The 27,636-nt window shown below is 49.2% G+C and overlaps 2 protein-coding genes across 2 annotated transcripts in view; one reads left to right on the top strand and one right to left on the bottom strand.

Annotated features, from left to right (window-relative positions):
- Positions 1 to 27,636, top strand: part of LOC135899475 (POC1 centriolar protein homolog A-like) — a 105,358-nt gene that overhangs the window by 42,734 nt on the left and 34,988 nt on the right. The window lies entirely within an intron of this gene.
- On the bottom strand, positions 1,486 to 26,324 carry LOC135899474 (chitinase-3-like protein 2). Its single transcript, XM_065428748.2, has 9 exons — positions 25,949 to 26,324; positions 24,016 to 24,169; positions 17,652 to 17,833; positions 13,273 to 13,439; positions 12,171 to 12,348; positions 11,646 to 11,846; positions 10,337 to 10,641; positions 7,683 to 7,902; positions 1,486 to 1,912 (listed from the first exon to the last, which is right to left on the bottom strand). The coding sequence occupies exons 2-9, from the start codon at positions 24,113 to 24,115 to the stop codon at positions 1,664 to 1,666; spliced, it is 1,602 nt and encodes a 533-aa protein (XP_065284820.1). The 5' UTR covers positions 24,116 to 24,169; positions 25,949 to 26,324; the 3' UTR covers positions 1,486 to 1,663.

The following is a 27,636-nucleotide window of genomic DNA, read 5'->3' as shown; positions in this document are numbered from 1 at the left end:
TCAATATTCTAATTGATATTAAGAGGGAAAATGGAGTTGGGTTGTAATGTAATGCGCAGGTTAGATAACTGGTGGACCATTAGGGTTACAGAATGAGTGCCAAGAGAATGGAAGCACAGTCAAGGACGGCAGAAGACTAGCTAGGGTGACGAAATTGAGAAATTTCGTCACCTTAGCTGCAGAAGCGTCATTTAGAACACACAGAATTGTCCTCCACTTCCGGCAGCGTTTTTTTTACTTCCTTCTTAAATCCATAAATATTTCCATAAACAACGGTTAAATTTTTGAATTTTCGCTTTTCCTTCCTATTTGGCTGTTGCCTTGGCTCTCTCCCTTAGTAGATCGCTTAATTTCTCAAATCCTTGTGACTCTTTGTTTCCAGTTGGCAATTTTGCACAAAAAAAGAGCTATATAATTAGGGAAAAACCAGACGTGTTAATGGGTGACAGCCGTATTGCCTATGAGTTTAAGGGTTATTGCAGGTTTTGATGATGGACGCTGTCTCGCATTATTTAATTTTCCACCTTATTTAACCCATATCACGGGTATGTGGTTCCAAGGATCTGTCAGCATCGCGTTGAGTCACTCGAGGAAATAATGAAACAAAAAGAAAAGTTAAACACAATTGGCATTTTCTCTGGTCACAACTCGTTCCATGTGCATACAGACCAGCTGACCACGAACTGAATCCCTTTCCTGGTCCCTGGATCAGTCTAAATGAAGAAGGTTGAATTAACAAACCAACAATGATGTGCGTGACCTTTGAATAGACGGTGACAACTGAATGCATCTCGAGTTAATAGCGCGCGCACCGAATTGATGAGGAAACTGGCCTTCAGATCCCAGGAGACACCGATAACTACCGTCATCCAAAAGAAGTGAAAGAGGCAATAAAATGTTGACCGCCAAAAGCTGTGAAGTCTCAGCATTGATTTGGTGGCACTTTAGGAATGTGTGTCAGAAATGGGAGGGTGGGCGGGGAGGAGGGATATGCGTCATAACTTCAGGGAAGCCCGGGTCCCCCCCCTCGGGCCCCGCTTGGGTACGTGCCTGCATCCAAGTGCTCCACTTAAAGCGTGTAATTTATTATGTTTTACAAATGTACATCGCTGCCGATCGCAGCACATCACTCAGCTGAATTTTAAGACACCCCTGCCCATTTGACATCATTTACCCCAATGACGTTAGTAGGGCGAGCTATCTGATTGGCTGCCCAGTGTGCGTCATCAATAAGTTTTCCAACTTTGTGGTGAAAAAAGGTTGTTCGTTATAGTTGGAATGTTAGTTAATCTTTTTCTGTAAAAAGAAAGTAACAGAAAGAAAATGCACAAGATCAATTTATCTGTAGACTTGCATCAAGGTGATGTTTGCATGTAACTGCACCTCGACATTATTGTCAAATTTTAGAGTTTATGGTGTGGGCTTTACCTGCGAAAATACGGTATACAGGGGCTGTTTTTGTATCAGTGGGATTTCAAGGGCCCATTGGTGACAAAACCTTTTATTTCGAAGAGAAAATGAGAGGAACAGAGGAAAAAGAAAATGAGAAAGAGCAAGTGAAGTGCGATGATGGTGTCGCGACAATGTTGATGGCAGGACACTGATGGTGCGGGGGGGGACATACAACACGTGCTCACACTGGCATGTGATGGAGGGCTGCTGTCTAGCCGAAACGTCGCTTGTGCCTGAACATTTGCCGGGCGATGTGTGGGTAGTGCTTCTGGTGCTGCGCCGTTGCCGCATTTTTCCTGTGGGACGACGGGCTCTGTGCCACTGGTGGCGAGTAGTGCTTGAGCGCCGAACGTAGAGTGCGTGCCAGCACGTTGCGGGGCCCGCACATGCCCATGTAGTCGTCAGCTGCCACGTCCATGAGCGCCGCGCCACCCAGCGTCTGGTTGCGCAGAAAGGCCACCTGCAGCATTGGTACACGCGTTTGGGGCATTCGGTGGAGTGCCAACAACTGGACTATCGGTGGCACTAAAGCAGAGCACATAAATAATAGACTTTATTCTGCAGTTAAATTTCAACTGCAACGAAATTTCGCACTGCATTTAATACAGTATCTACTCTATCTCACAAGTAGTAACTTGTAGCACTGCCAAAGAGACGAGATGTACACAGGCAATATCCTTGCACAGCGGAATACACAGGGCTAGCATAAATGATTCATTCGTTTTGAAATGGCTATAAAAAGTATTACACCTACACACATGAAAGATATATGAAAAGAATCACAAACTCCCCAAGTTTATGCACCCCCTTTGGTGACACAATATATGTCCAGACAATAATCAAGCTCATTCCATACATGTTGTAGCATAGTCCTGTCAATTGTCTGCACTGCACCACTGATGCGTTCTTTCAGCTCAACTAAGGATTGCGGTAGTGGGGTACGTTAAGGACTTTGTTTATGTAAATCTCCCAAGATCAAGATCTCTTTCTATACGATTTCTGAAAAGAATCACTAAAAGCAACTCTGCCACTGTAATTGTTCAGCTACCATGGGAATGATGGATGGTGCATGATTTTGTCTAATCTTCTTGCTTGTGGCTCCAGATGTATTCATGGTATTATTGCACCTTGCCTTTCCCAATATCGAGTGTTTAAAACATTGTGCCTGTGACATGTGCCCGGCTTCCGCTATTGCTTTTGGTGCATGCAGCCAGCAAGAGCACAGCCTTCAAGACCTGTTTGGGTTTCCCAGCGAGAGCCGTCAAGTTTCTCACTCTATAGTGAGAAACTTTATGGGCCTGTTGGAGTCATCCATTGTAAATGAATGCTCGCGCCGCTGGGCTGACTCTAATTGCTGTTGCTCTTAGACGACTCCGCTAACTTTTGCTGCGCATTAACTAAGGTGGACGGCGTCGGCCGTGCACGCAGAAGCCTCGAAGGAAAGAACTTCACTCGTTGGGATCCGTTTCGAGACTGGTTTATTTACAAAAGGTAGATCGATGAAATGAGAGAGGAAAGAGAGAAGAAACACATAGTCAACATTCTATTTTGGCCGCACCGACGCCTTGGTCCCTGTCAGGGGTGCCGGCGCTTCGCACTCAGTAGGTGGTCCGCCGAAAAGCCGGTGGAACGGATGAGGTTGTTAGTAGAGGTCCCGGCCGGGACGTGGTGCAGTGGGGCGTCCCTCACCCGTTCACCGGCTCCCTCTCTCTTTTTCGTCGTCCGGCCCCCAACCACGGGTGCAACAATGTTTGACGGTCGCTTGCGACTTTCAACATCCGCTTCGTCATTCGCAAAATTTTTCTATGGCGGACGTACAATGTAATGCCACTGTACCATCTTGCTGGCGCTTTATGTCAGTGTTCATCGAAGCCGCACGGTACTGCAGAGTTTGCCAAAGGAGTATATCGCATAGTAGGATTAAAGGTAAACTTTTTTTATGTGTACGGGTGATAACGGGACTTTGCAAAGGAGCCACTGAGTTCAGAAACGCACATGGTGCAAGTTAAGAATGCTATTAGCGAATGTGGTACACGTCGAGAGCTGCCACTTCGGTGGGTGCCGCCATGATCATTGACGCAAGACTTCTGCGTCGAGTTTCTGTCGCTGTCCTGTTGTGGTGAAATAACATCGCCGATGCCAATGCAAAACTGTATTTGCGTCTCGCGCATGCACAGTAGCACAGACGCTTTTTATAGCGGAGCTGTCTTGGGCTAGTTTCCAGCGTTTCGTGATGTGCATGTGCAAAAACTATCATAATATGGACCGCGGTTACAGGGGTACGAGCCATTGCTTAAATGGACACTAAATGTTACTATAAAGCCAAATTAAAGTGATAAAGCAATGCTGTAGAACGTCTAAGGCATCAATATAATTGCGAACAGAGCTTTAGTAACCGAGAAATTGAGGTAAATGCATGACACGATTTGAGACCTCCCCCCCCCCCCCCAGCGACATTCTGGTACTAGCTCGATGACGAAGTCGCTCCTTATCATAATTTATGTCACTAGCACTCAACTACTCGTATTAAAAAGATCATTTCATTAGGTTACAAGATGGAAGGAAATGCTATTTGTCTACTTCTGTTCTATTCTAAGAGAAAATAACATTTTGACGTTACCCTTCTGTATAGTGTGGGTGGTCAATAGGTTTTGTTTTTGCTCGACTCTGTGCCACGCACGCTTTGGAGTTTCAGGTTTTCCGTTATCATGCCGTGCTGCGCTGGTTATGCTGGCTAGGGAAACCTGCATTTGGGACAAGCAGCGAGGATACCACATCCATGTGATGTCGTGGGATGCGCAAACAACCCGCGGAACTTGGCCAAGGGCAGTTGCAGCGCCGAATCCAATGTTACTTATCACTGTGTGCCAACAAATTAACCTCTCCGATCGAAGTGGTTAAATGCCATGCCTCTGCCACAGTGCGTTGGCAAAGAGCCGAAAAATCGCATAGTGGGCTCACTGCACTTTCGTTCAAAGGATTACGAGTTCAATGCCAACTCACTGAAGTCGTGTGGAGTGCCTTTCAAAGCAATGCTTTCCCATAGCGCTGTTCCGTCGGTCTCGCCTGCATTCTCCGAAGCACAAGAACAACTGCAGGTCAAAGACGGGATGGTGAGTGCGGCATTTGGTTTTCACAAAGGAAAAGGTACAAGTGTGTGAATATGCACAGCCATGACATAAGTTGCCGTCCTAGTAGTACGCAATGACGCTGGCAGCGGGAGTCCTCAGCCGCAGGTAACATTCATCAATGTTTAAATCGCTGGTCGAGCCCAGCATTGCGAGCCATTGTGTCGTTCTCAGGGTCGTCCGTTGCAACGAGCGTCAAAATTGGCGCCATAAAATGAAGAACCAGCTTATCGTCATGCGCTTTCTCTTCTCCTATCCACCATAGTTCCGCTTTCGCGCTGCTGTCAGCTCTGTCTGGGCTCTGTTTCTGGCCGCGTGTTTGTGTATTGCGCAGAAAAGCCGTAGCGCCGTCTGCCGGCGCCATTTTACTCACCGACGGCGCAACGTCACTAAGAGACCATGACGTCACCACTCCTCGATCAGAGGGCGGGCGATTTGAACTGCGCTAGAGGTACGCAGACGCTTCAGAATGCATTTTCTCTTAAAGTAAGTCTCTTCGCATGAAACAAGCGTTTCGAGGTTTCTGGGATGGTATTAGAACAGTCCACGTTGACTTAATATGAACCTTTAGTGTCCCTTTAAGGGGGTATGAGCCTGTAGAGGGTATGACTCTATATGCAAATGACATACAGATCGCGTACAAGTACGGCGAGCAGTTTGGCGGTCTGGACATCATAATGTGCAGCAATCTGCAACAGCTGCCATCGGTTCGTGCTAACGAGGTCTTTAGGAGTGCGCACGGTTACACCAATGTGTTCAGCTTGGTAGTGAAGTGGCATCATCTCCTACTTCCCGTTGAGGCAGGTTGTGTGTCAACAGGACGCCGCATTCTCGGCAATCCTGATGAAAGTCGGGGATGGGGGGCCCTCCAAGGGTAAGAGATGCACATCTTTAAGAGCCCGTTCGTCAGCGCCGGTCGAGCTTTGGTTGTGCTTGGTGCTGTGCGACTCTTCTACTGTAATAAGGGTGTCAACTCATTCAACATTGATGTTGCCTTACAGGGTGTGGGAGACATATATGAGGCTAGAGCAGTTGATGTGTATACCTCGTATACAGGCCCTGACGAGTGTGTTCGTGCACAGGCCGAGGTGGCTGGTATAACATATGTTGAAATGGGCAATTTACCCCATATGATACTGCTTGATTGGGGCAAGCCCTACATGGTCACATTCCACATCGATGTGAAGGACGGGCTCATGAATGGTGCCATCGATGTACCTTGAGAGATTGAATACAGGAAAAGCAACACGCGCGATGCAGTGCGCATTTGGGTGAAATTTGATGTGCCACATACTGGCCGTTTAGCTCAAGTCAAAGTCAAGCACCTCGCGCATGATGCTCGGAGATGGGAAATGAAGATCTTGGTCGATTGGATACCCATCGAATTGCGTACCTTCACCCTCACCCTGGATAGAAATACTGGACTGAGTTGCCAACAAAGACAGTTTTTGGTGGTTCAAGCTAGTGTGGTCGCCATGCAGATTGGGGATGAAATCGTCGCCACCGTATATGTTCATCCCGGAAGGTCACAGAGGGACTTTGAAGAATTTATGACTGACATATTTAAGTAGTTCCTCCCGGTGGACCCCAATCCCATCGTCATTGTGGGCGACTTTAATGTCGATGTGTTTTTTTTTCCTGATGGAAAGTGGTTCTTGGCATTTCTCTTGAGAAAGTTCAGCCTTCAGTGCTACACCAAGACCAACATCTCCACAACACGCCATCGGTCGTGAATAGACCTAATCTCCCCTAAAATCTCCAGTGTCGTCACAAAGCCCATGGCCATCTATCATTGCGACCATAAAGCAATAATTACTGTGGTCACGAGATGAACTTTGTTACAAATAAGCAGAAAAAAGTGCTTATTTGTGCAATATTGTTTTGTAGTGTTATTTTCTTTATAGTTATATAGAGCTCTGCTGGCCATCCACCTTGAGAGAGTGAAAGGGCTCCAAATATATATATATATATATATATATATATATATATATATATATATATATATATATATATATATATATATATTTTAGCCGCAAAACCTTTGTTGCCCCTATTTGAAAATTCCCTAATGTGCATGGCATGACATGAGTATATTGCATGATGTGATGTTCAGTGCAGGCGCGCATACTCGATCGGTCTAGCGGTAAGCCTCTACACTATTGCGATTGCACTTTGTGACTATGTGCACCTACGTGGTTGTCTCGTGTCTCCATCCTTCGTCTGTTGTTTTATTTGGTGCCTCCTTTGTAATCATGTATAACCAACTAGTCCACCAGCACGTGCTCAATGTTGACCCTGTCGCACGATGTTGCATCCTGTGTTAATAAGCATGCGTTTGTTGACGATCTGTCTGTGGTGCCTTCTCTGCGCCTTGTTGATGAGCCCGGCCGTAGCGCTCCTTGTGTGTTGCGGTGTATCAGAGCGTTGCTTCCTTTATTGACCATGCTTGCAGGGTAAGCTTCGTACAAACCTGTCTCCACAACATATTGACTATATCAGTTAATATTTGCATGGTGTATAATAAACATGTGCATTGGATCCTGCGCAAGGAGTGCTTGCTGCTGTGCCAAATCGACTTTTTGCTTGCGCCAGGACCTGTGCCGAAAGGTGAAATTATTGTTCCACCATTGAAATCCATGCGCTAATTATGTGTCATTCCTTCGGCTGCCATGCTGCAGTGGCAGTGGTGTTGCACTGCTGAGCTCGAGGTCGTGATTTGATCCCTACTGCAGTTCGTGTTGCGAAGGTATAGTGGAATGCAAGAACACAGCAGAACACTCGTGTAATAGATTGGCGTGCAGATTGAATGACTCCAGGTAGTCTAAATTAATTCGGAGTCCCCCACCTAGGCAGGCTTCATATTCAGATTGTGGTTTTGGCATGTAAAACTGCCAAATTTAATTTTCAGTCATTCCCATGCTGGCTTATTTTCCATACTATTCGCCACGCTTGTAAAAACTAGCGCCGGAGTTCCATCAAGCAATTTTTTTGTAGATAACTAGTTGCTCACCAATAACGTTGCTGTCTCCACGTACATCTTATCCAGCATATGTCCATCTAGTTCATGCTGAAAACACTGATTTCGTCGGTGCACATACGTACCTTTGCCCGGACCGAGTCAGCGTCGTCGTAGGTGACCCACTCCTGGCCACGGTAGGCATACGGGCAAGATGTGGCCGCGTCAAACACGCGCGCCCAGCTGTTTCGATACACGTTGTAGCAGATCTCGAAGTAGGCCAGCCGACCAGGCGTCGACGAGAACGGCCCAGCCTGGCCGCGGCCGTCGCCGCCGCGCAGAGGGGCTCGCACATCAGTGTCAGCCCTGGGAGCACATGCGCATGAGCCACTTAGGTCCCATCACATGAACATGGTGTAACATAAGCCAAAGCAGTTCTGTGGAAGCCCGCAAGGTGGAGGAAGTTTCATGAAAGGGAAAAATTTGCATCCACCTGGAATGTAACATAATGCTACAAGTGAAACTCATATGGATTTGTCAGGAAGAAAGCCTCGTAATTAAAGAAAAATTGTTCCTGGACCTGAGATCTAACCTGGAACTGACGCCTTTCCGACCTCTCTCTGCATTCTGCTAGCCTCCTGGTTAGCTCATTTGTATCCCTGGACCAGGACAATTTTTTCTACAACTGCAAAGCTTTCTTTCTGAGAAACTCATATGGGTTTCCTTTGTTACTTCGTGCTGCAGGTCGTGTGGACGGCAATTTTTTTTTCTCTTTCATAATATAGTGTACTGGGTGTCCCACCTAATTAGAACCAAACTTAAAAAATAGAATGGTACACTTTAGGCAAACAAGACCTACAGTATATTGTTCTCAGTCTCAAATTACTCAGACTTTTTTTTAGGTACTGTTAATTACCTTATAAGTTTATTTATAGAGAATTTTCAATATTACTTTTATGGTGTAAGTCATGTTTGAAAAGTTGTACAGCAGGCTCACAAAACACCCAATAAGTTATTTCCTTGATGCTATCTCTTACATGGTTCTTTTCTTTAGGCTCTGAAGAAGCCCATGAAGAGCGTATGAAAGGAAAATGACTTCACTGCGCTTTTGTGAGTTTGGAAGCGAACCGCTTGTGCGAGCTCTTCCGCCTTCTACCACCGTCCATTATTGGGCCAGTTTGGGGCTGCCACGCAAAACCTACGGGAAGAGGCATGGTGCCACTTGCAGGCATTCAGCGGTATTGTGCAGCGGTAGACGCGGGAAGAGCTCACGCATGCACAGTTGGCTCCTCACAGTTACGGGGTCATGTAATGGGTCAGTGCTACACAAAACTGTGGCTAACAGGGGACTTTAGTAGAACATTCTTGCACAAAGGAGGTTTCTTCTGCTTAATGCCACCTCATCATAAATGGCAACTATACTTGCAGAAATGGAGAGCTTTAGCTTGTGCACTCTTTACGGAAATACCACGTAACGTTAAAGGACTGCTCACCAGGTCTGGCCATTTTGAGCTGACAAGTGCAGTACATACAAATTGCATTAACATTCGTGTCTGCTAAGTGTTATACGTTCATCCCTACGCACTGTGAAAAGAGCTTAAATTTGAGACCAAATGCTGTTTGCCCTTCTCCTTGCAGTCACCGCGCTCCTATCTAGAGAGTCGAGGTCAATTGCCTAAGTGAGCCTGCATACATGGCAGTGCTGTGACGTCGCTCATAGTGACAAGTGACTTAAAGAATTATTCTAGGCAACATCAGTTGTTTGTTTTATCTGTTGCTTCAATAAGGCAATTAGAGTTTAAGAAATAATAAACCATTCAAAGCGAATCTCTGCATGTTTTTTGTTTTAATTTGTACCGTAGCAAGAGAGATGTACTTCCGTTTCGTCGGCGTGTTACAGCGCTTCGATCATGCTGTTTGATCCTCGTGCCTGCGTCAGTGCTCGTGATCGTGGCACTGACTTAAACCGCTAATCAGGTGTTGTCGTGCAAAGCACGCAAAATCTTCCTCTGCACAAAATGCGACAAACGCAGAGCTCACATGCGAGACCTTCACCGGAAGTGCGCCATTCAGCAAAAACACGCGCCATGTCATGTGATCTTTCGTCTGCAGGGAAAGAATTTTGCTTGTGGAGGCTAGATGGGGAAAGTGAAGAGAGAGTCTATGTTGGGTGGTGATGCTTGCCTCCTGAAATCATGGGTTCACAGCACTTCAAGTATTTCTATCTCTGCTATTAATGAACTAATCTGAAAAATTAGTGTAGTAGAACATGTGTACTCCTTAGAGGGCACATAACTTCTAGCGTATAACCGAAATTTGCCATGTGGCCTTGTGAGGGGCCCTTTAAACGTGAATGGTTGTAGCAAAGCCGGTAGCGACTTCCTTTGATGCTCTGTCCAACCTCAGGCAGAGCATTGTTACGTTACATGAACGTTCTCAGCAAAGCAACATTAAGCAAACGAGACTGTAGGTTGCTGACTGCTTGGCTGCTGACGCTTTATACAGCAGCAGATAAGTAGCATGTGGTCATTTACTATAATAACTCTATATCCTCTCTGGTTAAACTCAATGCTGCAGGATGGCACTACCAACCTTGCTGCTGCAGTTAAGCTTCTCCCTGATCTTGCAGTCTGCTGAAGTTCATTTCACGGTAACCCAGCATTTTGTGAATGAACAGTAATTAGGTATATGCACCTGCAAGCTAAAGCTCTCTCTATAGCTCAGCATTAGGTATCGGAGCGTGTTCCACGCGGACTGAATGGACCGGCGAATAGCGTCGGATGCACGCAAAAACCTCTACCTCGCGAGCGCGTAGCTGTAGCCGGACGCGGACACGGCCAGCAGCAGTTTGTTCCTGGGCGCTCCCCGATCCAGAAGCAGGACAACCAGCTCGTGGACGCTGTTGATGGGCGAACGGTTTTCGCCAGCCGGTGGCCGGTTGTACAGCGGGCTGGATACCTCGGCGCGGCCGGGCTCGACGAAGCCGAATGAACCCATGACTGCGTAGTGCACCGAGCGCAGGGCGTTGCGCAGCTCGAAGCCACGGTCCACCCGGTCATCCTCATGCGGCAGGTACATGGTCAGGTGCCACCGGCTGCTCTCGGCCTGTTCGAGACACCGTCATTGCAGGGAGTACCTTATGTTTCTGCAGAACTATTATTACCACAGATCCCGAGCGAGGTGTGTATGTGTGTTTGTGAGAGAGAGAGCACGCGCACTTTAACTGAAACTGTAACGGCACATTCAACAGGTCATTTTCGATCACTCCTGCGAAACCTCAAGGGTCGTTTAACAATGTAACTATAATCGGATACAGCTTTCTTTTTTTGCTTCAGTTGGCAGTGAAGTTTCATGAGTAAAACAGGTGCAGCAGTGAAATGAACTGCACTGCAGACTTTTGAAGAGTGGAATGCTCAGATTCCACACACTTTGTCCATGTCTGTTGCACACCTCATCGCTTCCACCAATGAAAAGGCTTTAAAGAACAGCAAACGCTCCGAGGGTATCAAGTGCGATGCCATTTTGAAATGGTCGCATGATTACGATTTTGTTTGCTTCTGTGATTGGCTGGCAGAGTAACAACTCCGCGAGGTCCTTGTGCCTTGGTTGTCAACTGCTGTTCTTTTTAGTGTATCATACTATATGAGCTTTACTATGACAACAAGAAAATCCGGGAAAATGTTTCGTTTTACAGTCTCCGTAATACGGCTTCATTGTCGTTTTGCACGGACATCAGGGCACTTTGATAATGTACCACAAGCGTGGTCAAATGTGTACCACAAGGTTACCACATAAAAGCGTGGTCGAATGTACCGCAATGTTCATGGGCTTTCCCCTAACATCCTGTCCAGGATTGAGCACCGCCCCCGTTTAGGAGGTCATGGGCAAAGTACATAGCCTCCCCTTAAGTTATAGGTTTTCACGTTACGGTCACTAGAGAGAATGGAAATGACGCTGCAGTCGTTCAGCCTTTGTGACAATCGTGTTCCACTCGTGTTTGTTGCTTATGACCTGCCATTGCGCTCGGCACCTTGTCCTTCGTTATTATAGCCGCGTGTTGAAAGACCAAAATACACGAGCCGAGCGCTCCTTCGCTGCATGCCACTTGCCCTGAAGGCGTTCCTGATCTGTGCGAGCAGTTTCGGGAAGTTCTCCCGGTCCGAAGGGCGGCCGTTGCCCTCTCCCGGATACATCCACTGCACGTGCATGCCGTCCAGGTGGCGGGCGCGGAGCCAGCGGACGCCTCGCTGTGCGAAGTGCTCGCGGCGACCCTCGGTGATGAGCTCGTCCGAGAACGACTTGGAGTCCACCTGCGAGGCCGTAGGGACGAAGGATCAAGGTGCCGCACAGTCAGTGCGCGAACTCAACAGACACTCTCGTGGGTTGCTTGTTCCGGTCAGAAAACTAGTTTCCCGATCGGCGTAGACGCTGGTGTATCGGCGAGCGAGCGAGTAGGATGACTCGCGCTGTAGTGCCGGCTGACTCGCGAGGACCACGCAAAGCCACCGCAGCCTTGGCCGAGCAGACGGCCGACTTGCCCGCACCATATAATGTAGGTCGGATCACAGCGCAGTGTAGGTTGACCTAGCGCATGGCAGCTAAGTACAATTATGGAGTTGTGGTATATCACTCGCCTTGGGTCCGCCTACCCCGACGAGCACCCTGAGCGTTGGGTAGAGCTGTTTGAGCTGCACCATCTGGCGGATGCGGTGGTCGGCATCCGCCATGGGACCCGCCTGAGAGGAGCCGCCCGACGAGCCGTTGTTCAGGTCCGAGGGGCTCACAAAGCCGTACACCAGGTGCGAGCAGAACCTGCGCGCATTGAGGGAGACGGGGATTTCGTCGAGGTGCGCCTTATTCGCCCCCGATTGGTAGGCGTGGACCCCGCATACGCAGCCTTTCGGCACAGAACTCGCGCCCCTCGTGTCACGCCGCCGTTTCAGGTGTCGTCCACCAGCTTCCTGTCTCACGCGTCACATTACGCTGTATGCGTCACGAGGTACTCGATTCTGACGCAAATGTACCGAATGTCTTTGCTGATAGAGAAATGCGTCGAGTGCCGATCACACTTTCGAGGTTCTCCAGGTTCGATTCCGGAGGGTACAACGCTAGCGAAAGATTACCGTGGAAAATTACGGCATTTCCCGTGTAAGTGACACCTTGCCGTGGGAACGTTAGGCTTAACTACACTATATTATATGGCAGCCTTGAAGCACCACTATTCTGGTCTGTTAACACGGGCGTTGCCTAATTGTATACGTCAGCCATTTAACAGTAGTACTGCGGTCGAATCACTGGCATGAAAACGAATTTGTACAGACGTGTGTCATGTTTTACGACCCTGTTAACTTGCCTTCACTGCGAAATATATTGAAATATGTTCGTGTGGCCATGCGTGAAACAGGGCTAGTTTATGCTCTTTCATATTTTTATTCAGAAAGCTACATGCGCCGAAAGTGCATTATTGTAGTGAGGGGACATTTCTAACAGTACCAGAGCAATTACAAAAAAGGGGCGAAAACATTGTTTATAACTTTAGTTGTCTTGCCATTTGTATCATACGAAAAAAAAAAAAGGGAAGGGTTTCGTTTTTGTGCCTTTGTTCGTGTCTTTTTTTCTTCCATGTGACACGCAGCGCAACATGTTCGTAAAACAGCCCGAGATGTCGGCTTTCGTGAACCGAAATTAGTCAGCTCTAGAGAGAGAGAGAGAGAGAGAAATGGATACATCACTCGCCTGGCAGGCAGGTGCTTGAGCAGCTGGTAGCGCACGGGTTCTTTCTTTCGCTCGGTGTATCGGTCGTAGAAGCACAGCAGCGGCGCCTCCTCCCTCGGCTTCAGCACCGACCCGCTCTGCCGCGAGAAGATGAAGCCCCGGGATCGCCTCACCGTCCGCTCGTTGGCCTGCGTGCACCCCGGGCCACGAGGCTCGCTGACGTCAGAAGCGCGAAACAGTGGTCTCTCCAGCCCTATAGCGACTGTACCTTAGCTGGTACCGTGCTGTACTCTGTCTTATACTTAGCAAGCAACGGTGCGGAAGCTACGCAGGTAGTGTGGCCATACACAAGTCTCACTCCGCGCGTTTTCCAGTACATTTATTACGAAGATGATGTCTTTGCCGAGTTTACACGTGTTTGGCGTATCTGGGAGCTGGGTGTCCTGTAACCACTTCGAGGAAAAAAAGAAAGAAAAAGAAAAACGGGCCTTTCTTGCCTCCAGAGCATCGTAGCGAGTCGCAAGGGGTATCGAAATGTAGATGTCACGAAGAAATAAAGCCAGAACCAGTTGCAAAGTAGTTAAAGTAATGGTCCGGGCGTAGTGAGCACCAATATATATATTGTCGAAAATTGGCCACATTCTACTATGCCCTGTAAATGGTGCACCGCCATAGATGTGCGCGTGTTGAGGCAAAGCCGCCGTATGGCGCACTTCGGGATCCTTTTTGCTCGGTATACTTTTTTTAAACCTGCGACGCTTTCTACAGCATAACTACATTATATATTACATCAGGAACGTGTGGTCGCAAGTGTCCGTCAAATGATGTGTTATTTGTGCACCTTTGCGCTTCGAGTATATGGCGTACTATGGTTTGGTCGCGAGAGGAAGTGATGCGCCGGGGCCGCTGCTTGGGGAAACATGGTGTGTTTAGTGGTATACAGGTTCAGACCTCCGACGCCTTTCATTTGGTAAATGCTTTATGCTTTGCGATATAAAAGAATGATTTTCAAGTTAGCGGCGTATTACGCGATGCGCTCACCCAATTTCTCTTTCATGTGGGACGCACTACTTTTTGGTCGCGGATGCGAACACTGAGCAAAGTTTCTCTTGCCATCGTAGCTTTGGCTGCTATGTATGAAATGGAGTGTGGGTTCTTGTCCGTGGCTAGCAGAGTGCGGTGCACAGGTGGACGCGAACGGAGGTTGGTCTGTAGCGCTTTTGTTGGTACAGGGCTTCCTAGATCGCGGGAGCCGCGCACCTCGTGATCTGGGAGGCTATGGCTCGTCCAACCTTCCTTCGTTATCGACCGCTTGAAGGAAGAACTATGGAAAGAACAGAATTGTGGGTATTTGCTTTCGTTGCACCCAGAATGATGTGGCACCCTAAAGACAGCGTTTTACGGAATGTTGTGTCATCCCGAATGCTATTGCACTTCGAAAAGCGTTGTCACGCTGAAGGCGATGGCACCGCGAGGACTGTCGTGCGTAGTGGCCTGGCACCTTGAGCTCTGTGCCACCCTAGAGGCACTGTAATCCCAGATGCTTTCATCTCGAATGCTGTGGCAAACTGAAAGTAACGTCACCCTGAAGGCAATGCCATTGCGTACGCTGCGTCGAATCGGGCGTCACCCTGAAGAGAGTGTTACACCGGAGACTGTTTCATCCCAAAGTATCTGTATGCTGTAGGTTATGTCACCCTGAAAAAAGCGTCATTGCAGGTGCTATCGTCCAGAATTCAGTGTCACCCTCAGAGAGCATCACCGCGAAGATAGTACTATTCCAGATTCTGTGTCACCACGACGGTAAGTCAGGGCAAAAACTGCCTCACGAAAAATTGTTTCATCTCAAATTATACGTCACCCTGAAGTCTGTACCATACTAAAAACTGTCACCCTATAAAGGAACGTCAACGCGAAGCCTTTGTCAACCCGAATGCTACGCCGACTCGCCGCGGTATGTCAGTGGCTATAGCGTATTTCCATTGGGCAAGGGTGTGGGCACGCGAGAGCCCGACGCTTGTGCTCACGCGGGTTGCACGTTAATGTGGGGAGAGCGCCTAGGTATTACGGAGGAGGACACGCTTTGCTCCGTTCGCCCCTGGCCTATATGCGAGTGTGCACTACGCGAGAATCGGCCCTTAAGTAACGGGATCGCAGCAGCCGAGACAGACATTGTAATGGCAAAGCATATAACAAGTTTGCAGTACCATCGTTTGCAGTACCATTCATTGGTATGCGGCTGCTAAAGTAGCATCTACCGAAGCCCGCACCCCCACTTTTCGTGCCGGGTCGCTTCGTTCCCCTTGGCAAGAACAGTCCGTGCCAGGCCTGCTGGTGAAGCATAAACAACTACAAGACATTCGCAGTACCAACGGGTCATTATTCATTGGTCTGCAGCCTCCAAAGCAGCATCTACCTCACCCCCGCTCTTCACGCGGAGTCGCCTAACACGGTGGGTTCCCAGCAAGGGTCCCTTCACTCCCCTTGGCAGGAACCCACCGTTTTAGGCGTGGCGGCGATACGTAGGTAAACAGCTACCGTAGTAGTCAAAGGGATAAACGATGTTATATAATGCAGATTACATAAAAAAAACGGAAGGCGAAGCACCGATTACGATAGCAAATTAGTAGATAGCTGTACGGAGTAAGGATAGCAGTCTTATCGGCCGTGTAAACTTGTAACCATTCGCTTACTAACTAAATTGACAATAATAGAATGCGTAAGCGTGACTAACCGAGGGCGCAGAAAGAAAGACACACGGAGACAGCGCTGTTTTTGTATGTCTGCTTTTTCTACTTCCTTGTTCAGTCGCGCTTACACTTTCTATCATGGATTCAAACCAACTAGCCCGCCAACGTGTTTTAACTAAATAACAAGCACGGTGTCACGATCGCACAGGTAAACATAAACACATCTCGCTTGATAAGCGCCGAAACTCGCTGTCAAAATTCTGGAGTGAGGAATTGCGGCAGCAGCAAGGCGAATTTACCTTCGTGATCTCTCGCTTCAACGCGAACGAAACGTCGAAAACACAGCGCATATACGAAGCTACCGGCACTACGCGCACTCGGCAAACATGACAGGTCGCTTTGAACATGAGGCCCGCGCGGGCGCGCACTTTGGCCACGTCGCAGGTTGCTTTCAAGACGCACGAGCGCCGGCAACTACTACGGCGCCTACTACGGCGTCCGCCATTCGTGTGCCCAACGCCTTAGTAGACGCCGCAGAGAAGAGAAGGAGATTCTTGATGGGAAGGAAAGGTTGGGTAAAGTGCAGCGCAGTAACTGTCTCTCAGCATAGGACACCTCAACCGCGCTGCACAGGGGGTAGGGAATGAGAGCCGCAAATGTCTCCACCCTGTACGGAGCGGTGAGCGAGGAGGACATCGAGGCAAGAACCAACCCCCCCTCCCTCACCTGACCCCGTGCCTCGCGCGCGACAGGAGAGGGCGCGCTTCCGGCCCGCGTTCGCCGGATCAACCTCTCACTCTCACATACAGCATACGGCGCGTGGTTAGGGTATTATCGGCCTCGGATTAATACAGAACCTCAAGCCGACGGCGACGCAAGAAATGCGCCTGGTATGTCCATGTAATTGCTTTCGCAATAAAAATAAAGGCGCGATTCGTCACGCGATCCGCCGATTCCACTATGCTAAAACGCCGGGAAGGAATTTCGCTTGCGGAGGCTAGACGGGGCAGTTGGAGAAAATAGAGAGCTTTAGCTTGTGCGATGTTCGGGTAAACACAGGCCGAGGCGTAAACGTGAGTGCCCTGCATGGTGCAGCCACTTGGTGGAACAGAGCTCAAAGAGATGAAAGCAGCTAATATTGCAGAGATCAAGTGTATTCTACTTTGCTGCTGGTGTAAATTTTCGGCACTGGCGTAATCATGTTGCTGCCGCAAATTTACACCCGCAGCAAAGTAAAAATACACATGGTTACCGCAATATTAGCTGTTTTTGTCTATTTGAGCTCTGAGCCACCAAGTGGCTGCACCATGCTCACGTTTACGCCTCCGCCATAACGTCCCGTCCGCTTGCGTTTACCCGTGTACCGGACAAGCTAAGACTCTCTAATGTCGATGTTGGCGGTGACGTTCGCCTCCTGAAACAATGGGTTTGCGGCGCTGCAAATGTTTGTACATCCGCTATCAATTAACAAATTTGAAAAATTCTTGCAGTACAACACTCCTTGGAGGGCACGTAACAACTTCCAGTGTATAACCAAAATTTGCTATGTGGCCAAGTGAGGGGTCCTTTAACGCACACCGAATGCACGGCATACTCCAGTTTCTTTTTTCTTTTTTCATTTCGCCCCCATTAAAATGCGGCCCGCATGTGACCCCGCGCGCGCCCTCGGGCTTATTATCAACGCGAATCCAGCAATTAAGTGAGGCGCACCAGCTGTGCGGCCACAAGCGGCGCGCGGTTCGCGGCCTCTCGGCCGGACGGTGTCAGGATGGCGAGCACCAGCATGAAGGAGGCCACGGCACCGCCCACGAACACGGCGCCGTACAGCACGAACGAGTTGGCTGCCGGCGACGCCGCACGGTTGCTTCCCGCCATCTTGGACGGCGGAAGACCTGCACACGACACGGGGCACTACTCTGCAGGCCACCTTTGCACGCGAGACAAGTACCACGCGTGTCATCTGACGTGCCACATTCTCGGTTTGAAATCAGCCTGGATACATTGAAGGGGCAGTAAAGGAAAATATCGAATTGAGCCAGATTCGAATTAGTAAGTAGTAGGGAATTTGGTATTCGCAGCGAGAACAGAGCCTTTGTATAGGCGAGAAAAATGACGAAAACTGAAGTGGTGCCGCCTGTCGTGGACTATGGTACATCTCTCATGCCACGTCAGCGCTGGCTGATTCTCAGAGCGACATAGAGAGAGGTGACGCGGTGACTAGTCAAACTCGTCCGCGTGCGGACGGTTCAACTTGAGTAGCAGCAGCGGAACCTTCGGTCGCAGCTTTCTACGCAACAAAGTGATGGATTGGCACAGAAAAAGCGATGATAGATGCCTAGACTAATAATATATATATCAATCAACCTGGACCTAATATTTTCATTTATTGTCGGTTTAAGTGAGTACGCAGTTCGATTGTATTGCGTATGGATTGTTTTTTTTTTTAATACATATTCCCCTTCGCAAGAAGCCGTAATTCCTTTTCACCAGTATCGTAAGCCCCTCTCTGAAACGAGCGATAAGAAATGAACAGAATCGAAAGATAGGGATCCTTATAAAATGCGGCCCCTGATGACCTTTTCTACTTGTCATTTTTATTTTCTTTAAATGAAAAAAGGCACGAAGCCCTCTAAACCCTAGAAAGCATACCGACAAGCTTCAGATAGCCCCGAATAACTTGCTTTAATACTTCTTTCTGCAAAGCGGTATCGGCACTCAGAAAGTGGACGGTTCGCGTTGTCATGATACGGTTCGTCGCTCCGCTCTTGCAATACCTGTGGCTGACATGCGAGCACAAACAGAAGAAATGCCCGCAGCATTCAATTTCTTTGAGCAAAGTCATCATACTTAGCCTTATTGATGTACGACTACTGCAGATATTGCTCCGCGTGGTGATGTCACGGTAATTCCGATGATGCCTTGCCCAGCGTTGCGAAACTACTTTGATGTCAAATCAAATTAAAAAACTTCATAAGAGTTTCTCATCGTTCATTCTTGCCCAGTGGAGTCCTTTTACGTGCGAGGGACATATGCTCGAGTTTGTATGCCAACTGCAACGAAATTATGGCCTGCGTAAAAAAGCCGAGTTTCAGATAATTTAGACAATACAATAGCCTCCGTGGAAAATTTTACGCTTGAAATGCGAGCGGGCGCCTCACAACACGTTCGCAAAAATCGATGTTTTTCATGCCGAAACTGAAAACGCCGCCATTATCAGTCGCCGGAAATGACGTACAACCAGCGCCCAGGTCGTCTGCTTTCCTTGCGTGTATTCCACTCCGGTGTACCAGCCAACACGTGTACCAGGTCACGCACGTCTGCTAGCCACAGAGTTAGTACCGAGTTTTAGAGAGTACACAAGCGGCTTGGCGTACGCAAGAAGTAGGGGCGGCGGTACTGCGCATGCGCAGAACCAGACGTAGGGGTCTGCGCGTGCGCAGTACCGTGGCCCGTAGTTGCGTACGCAAGTCGCTTGCGTCCCCTAATCAACGCCGTTGCGCGCCTGCGGTGTTTCTTTTATGCCAAGTATTCTCCGAGTCCAACCGGTTGTTTCTATCTGGTTGTCTACGTTCAACAAGTAGAGCCTCGATGCGTTCTGCCTCCGCTCGAAGAAGAACGCATTGCCGTGGCCAAGCTGAAGACGCAACACGACTTAACGCGCATGCGATCCGCGCGTGGCGCAGCTTATACGTCGGCGAAAATGGGACGCTCTACAGTTTAGTGTGGCTGACGCAGGAATAGAATGTGTCCTATCGCACGCCTGAGCCGCTGGAGCATCGCGCGCTAGCTTGGCTGACCAGCAGCGTGCTGTTCTGGTTCACTGAAGCCAGCGTGGTGCGTTTTCGCCATCGACAAACCAAGAAGCGCTCGCGCGCGGCGCACTTGCGCTGCGGCAACAACTGATCGCCGCGCTGCTGCGGGTCATGTTTAAAGCGCAGGATAAAATTTTAGCTAACTTTGCGTCTCCGGCATGACGTATCCGACCTCACCGTCCGCTTCCTGGCACGCTGGAAACGCCGGACTCGACGACCGATCGAACAACTACCGCCACCTGTAGTAAAGGATGATAAGTAGCCGAGGCTCGGCACGGCCGAGTTGGAGGAGCTCGGTAAGCGCGCGTGAACTCGCGGCCAGACGGGCCGGACGAGAGCCGTGATAAAGCTTCGCCCATTTCGCTCTGCGGCATGGCTTTCCGCCGCATCTACACCATGGCCGCCGCGTCGCCTTCTCCTTGGTAACAAATGTAGCACGCGGTTCCTGCTCGTTTCTGGAGCTGTGTCAGAAAGGATTTCGTTCGTCTGCTTCGACGCGTCCGATGTATACATGCAGTATACCGGAAATGATCGCTAGAGAATGTCGCCCCTGTATATACAACTCGCATTTGATTTTCGTGCACCATCGCGCACGCTTATAGTACTTATAGTCACCCCGAGGAAGCGTTTGCCAAGTGATCTTGATGGGCCTGTGCTATTGAGATGTAGCTTGTGCAGCTTCGTGAGCTGCAGTTTGCGGGCTTTGTACACGTTGGCTGGTCCGCGTCGTACGTGCCTGTTGCGCCGCGGCGCACGCTTTCGCTCTGAAAGCTGGGACAGGAAAGATGTATTTGGCCCTCCTCTACCCGGCGTTGTGTACTGCACAGCCATAGCTTGTGTTCGAGTACACATTCGCGCGAGCATCTGACGGTCGCGCAACGCATCGGCATTTTCTCAACAACACCTCAAGGAGCGCAACAGGGAGAACGCACGTGGAGAGAGACGCCCGTCAGTTCGCAAATGATGAGTGAACAATGCGCCTGCCTGGGCGCAGCGTGGCGCAATTGAGAAATCAACAGTTGCGTAAGGTTCTTCAATATTCGCCATATCCGCATCGCTACCGCTTTGCCGCCAGATGCACGCGTCGCCTGCACAAGCGCTGTTTAACAGCTGCTAATGACAAAATTAGGCAATTACCAGCCCTGCGGCTTTGCCCAGATTACTTTGATAGTGTACGTTAGGAATTTATAGTCAATTTATAGCCCAAGTGAAATTTCGTTGCAGTTGGCTTTTAAAGGCGTACTTTAAATAAGTATACTGGCATAATAGTTTGGACCATTCATTTTTCTCTCTAAGCCTAAGAACAAATATTGGCAAGCCCCAACGCCCTAAATATAAATAATCTTAACATAACAGCTGCTCTGCGGCCAGTTTCGCTATCGTTTGTATACTGTGCCGTGACGTCATGGCGCAGAAGGTGCTGCGGCTCGCTCGGTTGTCGGCTGTGCTGCTACATCGGCCCTCGTGAATACAGTCAGTGTTACAACAAACAAAATCAACAATTCCGCAAAATATGAGAAAACAAAAAAGTCAGGTGCTGTGAAAAAAAAAATGATGGAAGGGAACAGGTATCGCGCCAGATGAATAGGTGAATAGAACACGGGAGAAAACAGCGTAATTGAGCGTGTTAATAAGAGTGTAAAACGGCTTCCCGGCGACACCTCATGTGTGAATTGCGGGTCGAAAAGTGAATTTAACAAATGTTGGATATTCATTGTTTGGAGCCGACTCGAAGCGTTGCAAAGTATATTGTACAGGAACTTCAAGGAAACAAGTTCACGGCCGGGAGAAAGCGGTGTAAAGTACTTGTTGTATCTGCGGCATATACATGGTGTTTTACTTCACATGGGCCAAACATAAAAAATATGTAAGTGCTACGTAGCTCGACTGAACCAAGGGAATTGTTGCTTTGCTTGGAGGTGCTCAGGTTATCTTTGCATGCCGTCTAATATGATAATTAGTATTAATTAATCGTAAGTATTATAATTAGATGACAAGTGTCAATGAGAAAATTGTAGAGCAACATGAAAAACTATCAGGATGTCTACCAACCGGGAAAACCGGGAATTCTCAGGGATTTTGAGTAGTGTGGAAAAAACTCAGGGAAAACTCAGAGATTTCGTGCCTCTATCAGGGAAAATTGGCTGTAACTTTATTGAAAGGGTCGAAAGTCGCGGTAATACTGGCTCGAGCACAGACAGGAATCGTAATGAATCGTCTTTGACGCCCTGTCATCGGCTGGAGGAGTTGCCAGTGTACAGTCAACGACCGACTTCTCGGATTCCCGATACTTTGGACGGCTTCACGGCACCGCCACCACGTAGCCCATAGAGTCAATGTATCAGAACGTCTGAAATTTTCGGACGCAAGAACTCTTCGCCGTCCGATTTTCCGGACGTTTTGCCGTGACCGCAGATCCGAAACGGCATTAATCAAAGCCACCACCGCTGCCATTTGATTACCTTGCCGCCTCGAACCGGCGCACTCGCACACAGATCCGCTGGCAGCCATAGCCACTACAGCGGCAACGTTAGGCCTAACTGCTTCGACGTTCGCTATGAAGCTTCTTGCCGTTGGGTGCTGTGTTTTTTATTGAAAGAACTTGCTGAATAACTCGCTGCTGTCAGCAATGGCACGGACTCTTTGTGGTCCTCGCGATTGGCTTAGAAGCTAGGGAAACACGGTGCGTTGCATCATGCCAGTTCCCGAAAGTCAGCTTTGCCTCGATGCAGAAATGTTGGTGAAGCATACGCATAAGTATTGCAGTGAAGCATAACAAGCGTGGGAAGGGCCTATTGCCACGGGACACAGTATGTATTCCTTAATTATACACGCGTGCACCCGGTATTTCCTGTCACAGTACGAGCACCGATATGCCTAATACGTGTACCTACAGGCCTTCAGAGTGTTTTCGAATGTGCCTGTGGTGGTTGAGCCCCTAAGGGCAGCAATGACATGCATTTATTTTTCCCACTCGCCGATTTTTCGGACGTTTTCGAGGCCCCTAGGGAGTTCGAAAAATCGGACGTGCACTGTGCAACTGACCAAGAAGATGCTTCAAATTGTTCGTGGGGCGAAAGAGTGGCGGAAGGAAGACAGGAACATAAAGGACCTACGCATTGAGGAATGAACGGGAAAGGAAGCGTGCTGCCGCCGTCTTGAAGGAGCTTGAGGTAAAGGGGGGGGGGGGGGGGGTTGGCTGATGCCGAGGTGCAGGTGTCCCTCATCCAAACCAAAATAAACTATTTAAAGCAGTGAAACACAGCACTAACGACGCCCGGGCTGCGAGTATGTCAGGACAGTTGAGGTTGACTTACCAGCTGTTGAAAGAGAATCTCAATTGTGACAAAGTTCGGGCTTCATACCACTGAGCTTGCTATCAGTTGATAGAAATAGTTCATATTCGAAAACATAAGCTTCTGTATGCATCTCCTTTTTATTCGTATTTGAGAATGTCCGACTCCATTTGCAATTTTTTTCGAAGACATATTTTCTGCTGTGCATCTTTTAACTCATCCCTTCTGTTCTCTTTTTGAATAGCATAAACACTACTCCTTAGTATTCACATTGGATTAAATCGTTTTTTTTTTCATATGCTTATTAGAGAGTGACAGCATCGGGCGATATGGTTTTATAGTTCTGCATCACTTAGGGAATTGTGCAAAGGCACCCAGGGAAAACCTGGAAAACTCAGTGAATTTGGAAATGTCAACTTGGTAGACACCCTGTCAATGCAGCTTTCTGTTGCTCAATACGTGCTATGGTATACATAAAAGTGTTCTTTTCCGTGCGTGAAAGAGGTCCGCGAATACTCGCTAAATTGCCGCGCGACTGGCCGTTCAAGACACTTTGCTGTATGTGCTTTCACTCGCGCATACGGCGCGAGGCCACAACGTTATCGCCAGTGGGACTTTTTGCGGAACATCGCGGCGACGCCGACGGCAGAAATGCGCCTGGAGTGTCGACATAATTGGCAGTAAAAATAAATTCTGAAGTCTTACGTGCCAGAACCGCGATCTGATTATGAGACACGCCGTAGTGAGGGACTCCGGATTGATTTTGACCACCTGGGCGCGCGCACCTTAGTTTCATGAAGAGGCCGTGACCTCGGGTTCCTTAACGTGCCGCAGGCGCCTAACGAAACTTCACATCAAGCGGCCGTGAACATGCACCCGATGCACTGTGCACAGACGCTGTACACAAATGCGGCCACCGTGGCAGGTATTTGATCTCGTGCTTAGCAGCGCAACGCGCGTCGTTACTTGGCCTTCGGTCGATCTGTCGGGCACCGAGCCGGAAGAGCGGGTCCAGGTGGTTGCGACGCCACCGGGCCAGAGTGCGGTACAAGCCGTCCACGTGCATGGCTCGATCCGCTGGCGCTACGCGCCGGTCAGCGCGTCCCGCGGCTTGAAGTACCTGCGTGCGTGTGAAAGACTACGTACGGGCAGCCTGTAGCGCATGCAGACTGGTCGCCGTGTCCTGCAGCGTGTAAAAGTGTCACCGGAACTGCAGTTGCACTGATAAGCGGTGCGATCTCTTTAGCTGATGCCTTTATAGTACGTGCTGGAAATAATGTCCAGCGTTACTGGACCGACGGGCTCGCTTTCAGTGAGTTAAGCCTAACAGCGCGCACCGAATAACTGATATTCGCGCGAGCAATTTTAATCTGCTATGCTCTATGCCTTGAAGGCACTTACAGAAATGTACAGCAGGGCGCCCGCGTAACGTACCACGTCAGTGGGGCGCTACCGGCAGATGGCGCCACCGCATGTCGCCGCATCCATTGAAGGGGCCCTGACCCACATTTAATCGAAGTGTAGAAAGGCATATGCAGTGAAAATAGGCCATTTCAAGAACACTTTGCATCAAAAAGTTTTCAATGCGTTCAGCAGAAGCGTAGTTATTGTCAACCAAACACGGCCTCCGCCATGCTCTCGTTCCTTCTTCAGTGCCTTGCACTGCGAAGGCTACGGCGAAGTGGGACGCGCCCACAACGCCCCGCCTTCTAAATGTCACCATGGCACGCAGTTCAAACTTCATCTTGAATGTTAACGTAGCCGCCACGACTTCCGATTTTGGTGTCTACGACGCGCCAAACGCAAGCTAAATGCCGATGTCCTCAGTGAGCCACAGTGCGCAAAACCAGTGGACGCGTGGCGGCCGCGGTATCTACGCTACCTAGCCGACCGCAGCTGCCAATAGCAGCCGCGTATGGGAATCATCTTTATTGCGAAATAATTCGTCCAGAAGAGGACGAGGAGCAGGTTTCTGTTGAAAAGGGAGCGTTTGAAAGGTGACTTCGCGCTCCTATTTCGAGCTCCACGCACCGAGTACAACAGCGAAACTTGGCTGAGATGTTCACAGCAGCATGTGCTACCTACGGACTGCGTTATTTCGCCAAGCCCGAAGGGTGGTTCAAGGCCCTTTTAAGTCAAATACGAAAGGAGAACGAAGCGCTCTACTTAAGGAGGCCCCGCCCAGACGACCCAAGTGCAGCAGCCGATCGCCTCCGCGACTAAAGCAATAGTCACGCGCCCGCCACTCGGCCCAGTTCGAAGAGCGGGCTGCGATGTTCTCCGTCGGCGGGGTCACCGGTGCTCGGGCTCATGACGTCAGTGTAGAATGCGCGCCCATTGGCGGAGGCTCGTGTGCATCCGCCTTTGAGGGACAAATCCCGCTAGCTTCTAAAGTTGTACCCGCCTGTAATGCTGTCGAGTCAGCTTAAAGCATCCCCCAGTAAACATACCTATTATTTCAACCAGTACACACATATTACATAACAGCCACTATGTATTTAAGTATATATAACTGCTTTTATGGAAGAGTAGGGTGCGAAAACAGTATGGAACGAGATCAGTGCAGGGAAACAGTGCCCTGGTCGTTCTTCCCTGTCCAGGTCTCTTAGTAAGGATAACTGATTATGATGCAATTGGCCGCGAAAAAAATGTGAAGACCAGGACCGGAAAGAGCAAGGTCGTCACATTGTTCTCGCGCCCCATTACACGATAATAAATTACGAAACAACTAGCCTATAGCAATATGTAGGGATCTGTAAGTATAGTATGAAGGAGGTATATAGCATACTATCGATTCAGAATACGAGCGGGTCTTTTGGGGGAGGGCACCAGTCGTCCACCCCGCACCGCTTTCCTCTCTGCGCCGAAGCCGTTCTTCGACCAGCAGAGACTCACGTACCGTCCGTCAGTAAAGTAGAAGGCGCGCTCTGCTGACTACCGCGCCGCTTCCCACGACGGATCGAGTGCGTGGGGAGCGCGTACGGGACTCGGATGCCGCGCTTATCGTGCAAGCACCGTCGACGCGGCCAGCATCTGCTGCAAGTGCGACGAGTCAGGTCTGCGTAGGCAGGTGCGTGGATCGTCCAAGGCTGGTGTCGGCTTGCGCGTTGCCCGTGTCCAGTTCGCGGCCCTCGCGCTGGTTGACACTCGCCTCCCACGACGACGAAACGACAGCGCCGGTCCTCGCAACGGAATCGGGCCGGTTCGGTCCAAAGCCGCGGGGACGGTCGGCGAAGCGCGCGCTCCCTCCGCTTTGTCTTCGCATAGGGAGTGCTCGTTTTGATGATGATCATAATGATGATTTTCTTGATTTGGCACGTATCCACAACGGGGTGTTGACCAAGAGATAGAGAGAGAAAAAAGAAACTTTAATTGTTCAAAACGCTCCCTGCTGTAGGACCACGGTCGTGGGTGGAGCCCTCAGTCCAGGACCCCATGAGCCACAGCCGCTCGGCGCGCGCTCTTGACCAGGTAAAGCTGGTTCCCAGAGTCGACACTATACAGCAAAGCTTCCCGCTCTTCTGCGTACGGGTGTGCGTTACGAGTCATTGATTTTGTTAATTGGCGTGCCCACGTGGCATGGTAAAGCGTGGCCGGTGAGTTGCAATTGGGACAAGTGTATGCATGGATAGTGCGTGGGATACGTTGCGCGATGTAGCTTGTGATGTGGGAATGCGTTCGTACTGTCTTGTCGTGCGTGAGTGATGCGGGAAGCGGGGAGAATTTCTCTTTGAAACCTGAAGTGTTAATGGCGTGAAACTGTTTGGCAAAAAGCGGGCAGTATATTTTGCAGGGAGACTTTCGTGATTTTCTTTCTTTGTTTTTTTTATTTTTTTGCTGTTGGTGGTGATTATGGAGATGATCATAATAATGAGTCTTCGAAAACATGGCACGTACCCACAATGGGGGCATGGTACATTAAGCATTGCAGCAACGAATGTAGAACTAGAAAATGCGGTACTTGGGAAAACGACTGTTGGGTGTCAAAACAGCAAGCTGGGCGAGCTGGTAGGTTAACTTCCTCGAAATCAAACAGCGCGAAAGGTACGGCGGACAAAACATTCACGGGCAGCGCTCGTGTTGCCCGGATGTTCGGTTGTCGTTCGCATCGCGCTGTTTGATTTCGAAGGCTGTTTTGTAATTGATACGTCGTACATGATGAATAAAAATATGGCTTGTTGTACGAAGAACTTATAGAAAAACAAGGAAAGGTTAACCGTGCGCATGTTTGGTTTGCCACCCTGCACTGGGGAAATAACAGCTGTGTCTTACCAGTACTTACATACGGGGCAGAAACCTGGAGGCTTACGAAAAGGGTTCTACTTAAATTGAGGACGACGCAACGAGCTCTGGAAAGAAAAATGATAGTTGTAACGTTAAGGGATAAGAAAAGAGCAGATTGGGTGAGGGAACGAACGCAAGTTAATGACATCTTAGTTGAAATCAAGAAAAAGAAATGCGCATGGGCAGGACACGGAATGAGGAGGAAAGATAACCGATGGTCATTAAGGGTTACGGACTGGATTCCAAGGGAAGGAAAGCGTAGCAGGGGGCGGCAGAAAGTTAGGTGGGCGGATGATATTAATA

Source organism: Dermacentor albipictus, chromosome 6 (genome assembly GCF_038994185.2).
Source record: "Dermacentor albipictus isolate Rhodes 1998 colony chromosome 6, USDA_Dalb.pri_finalv2, whole genome shotgun sequence".
NCBI lineage: Eukaryota > Metazoa > Arthropoda > Arachnida > Ixodida > Ixodidae > Dermacentor > Dermacentor albipictus.
Note: the sequence above shows the minus strand (reverse complement) of the source record. Positions and strands in the feature narration are given on the sequence as shown.

Coding starts and splice junctions, on each gene's coding strand:
- LOC135899474 (XM_065428748.2), bottom strand. CDS start 24,115: ATGCACGTGGACGGCTTGTACCGCACTCTGGCCCGGTGGCGTCGCAAC. Junction 13,440..17,651: donor CGCTTGTGGCCGCACAGCTG/GTGCGCCTCACT, acceptor GGGTGCACGCAG/GCCAACGAGCGGACGGTGAG. Junction 12,349..13,272: donor CTCAAGCACCTGCCTGCCAG/GCGAGTGATGTA, acceptor CAATGCGCGCAG/GTTCTGCTCGCACCTGGTGT.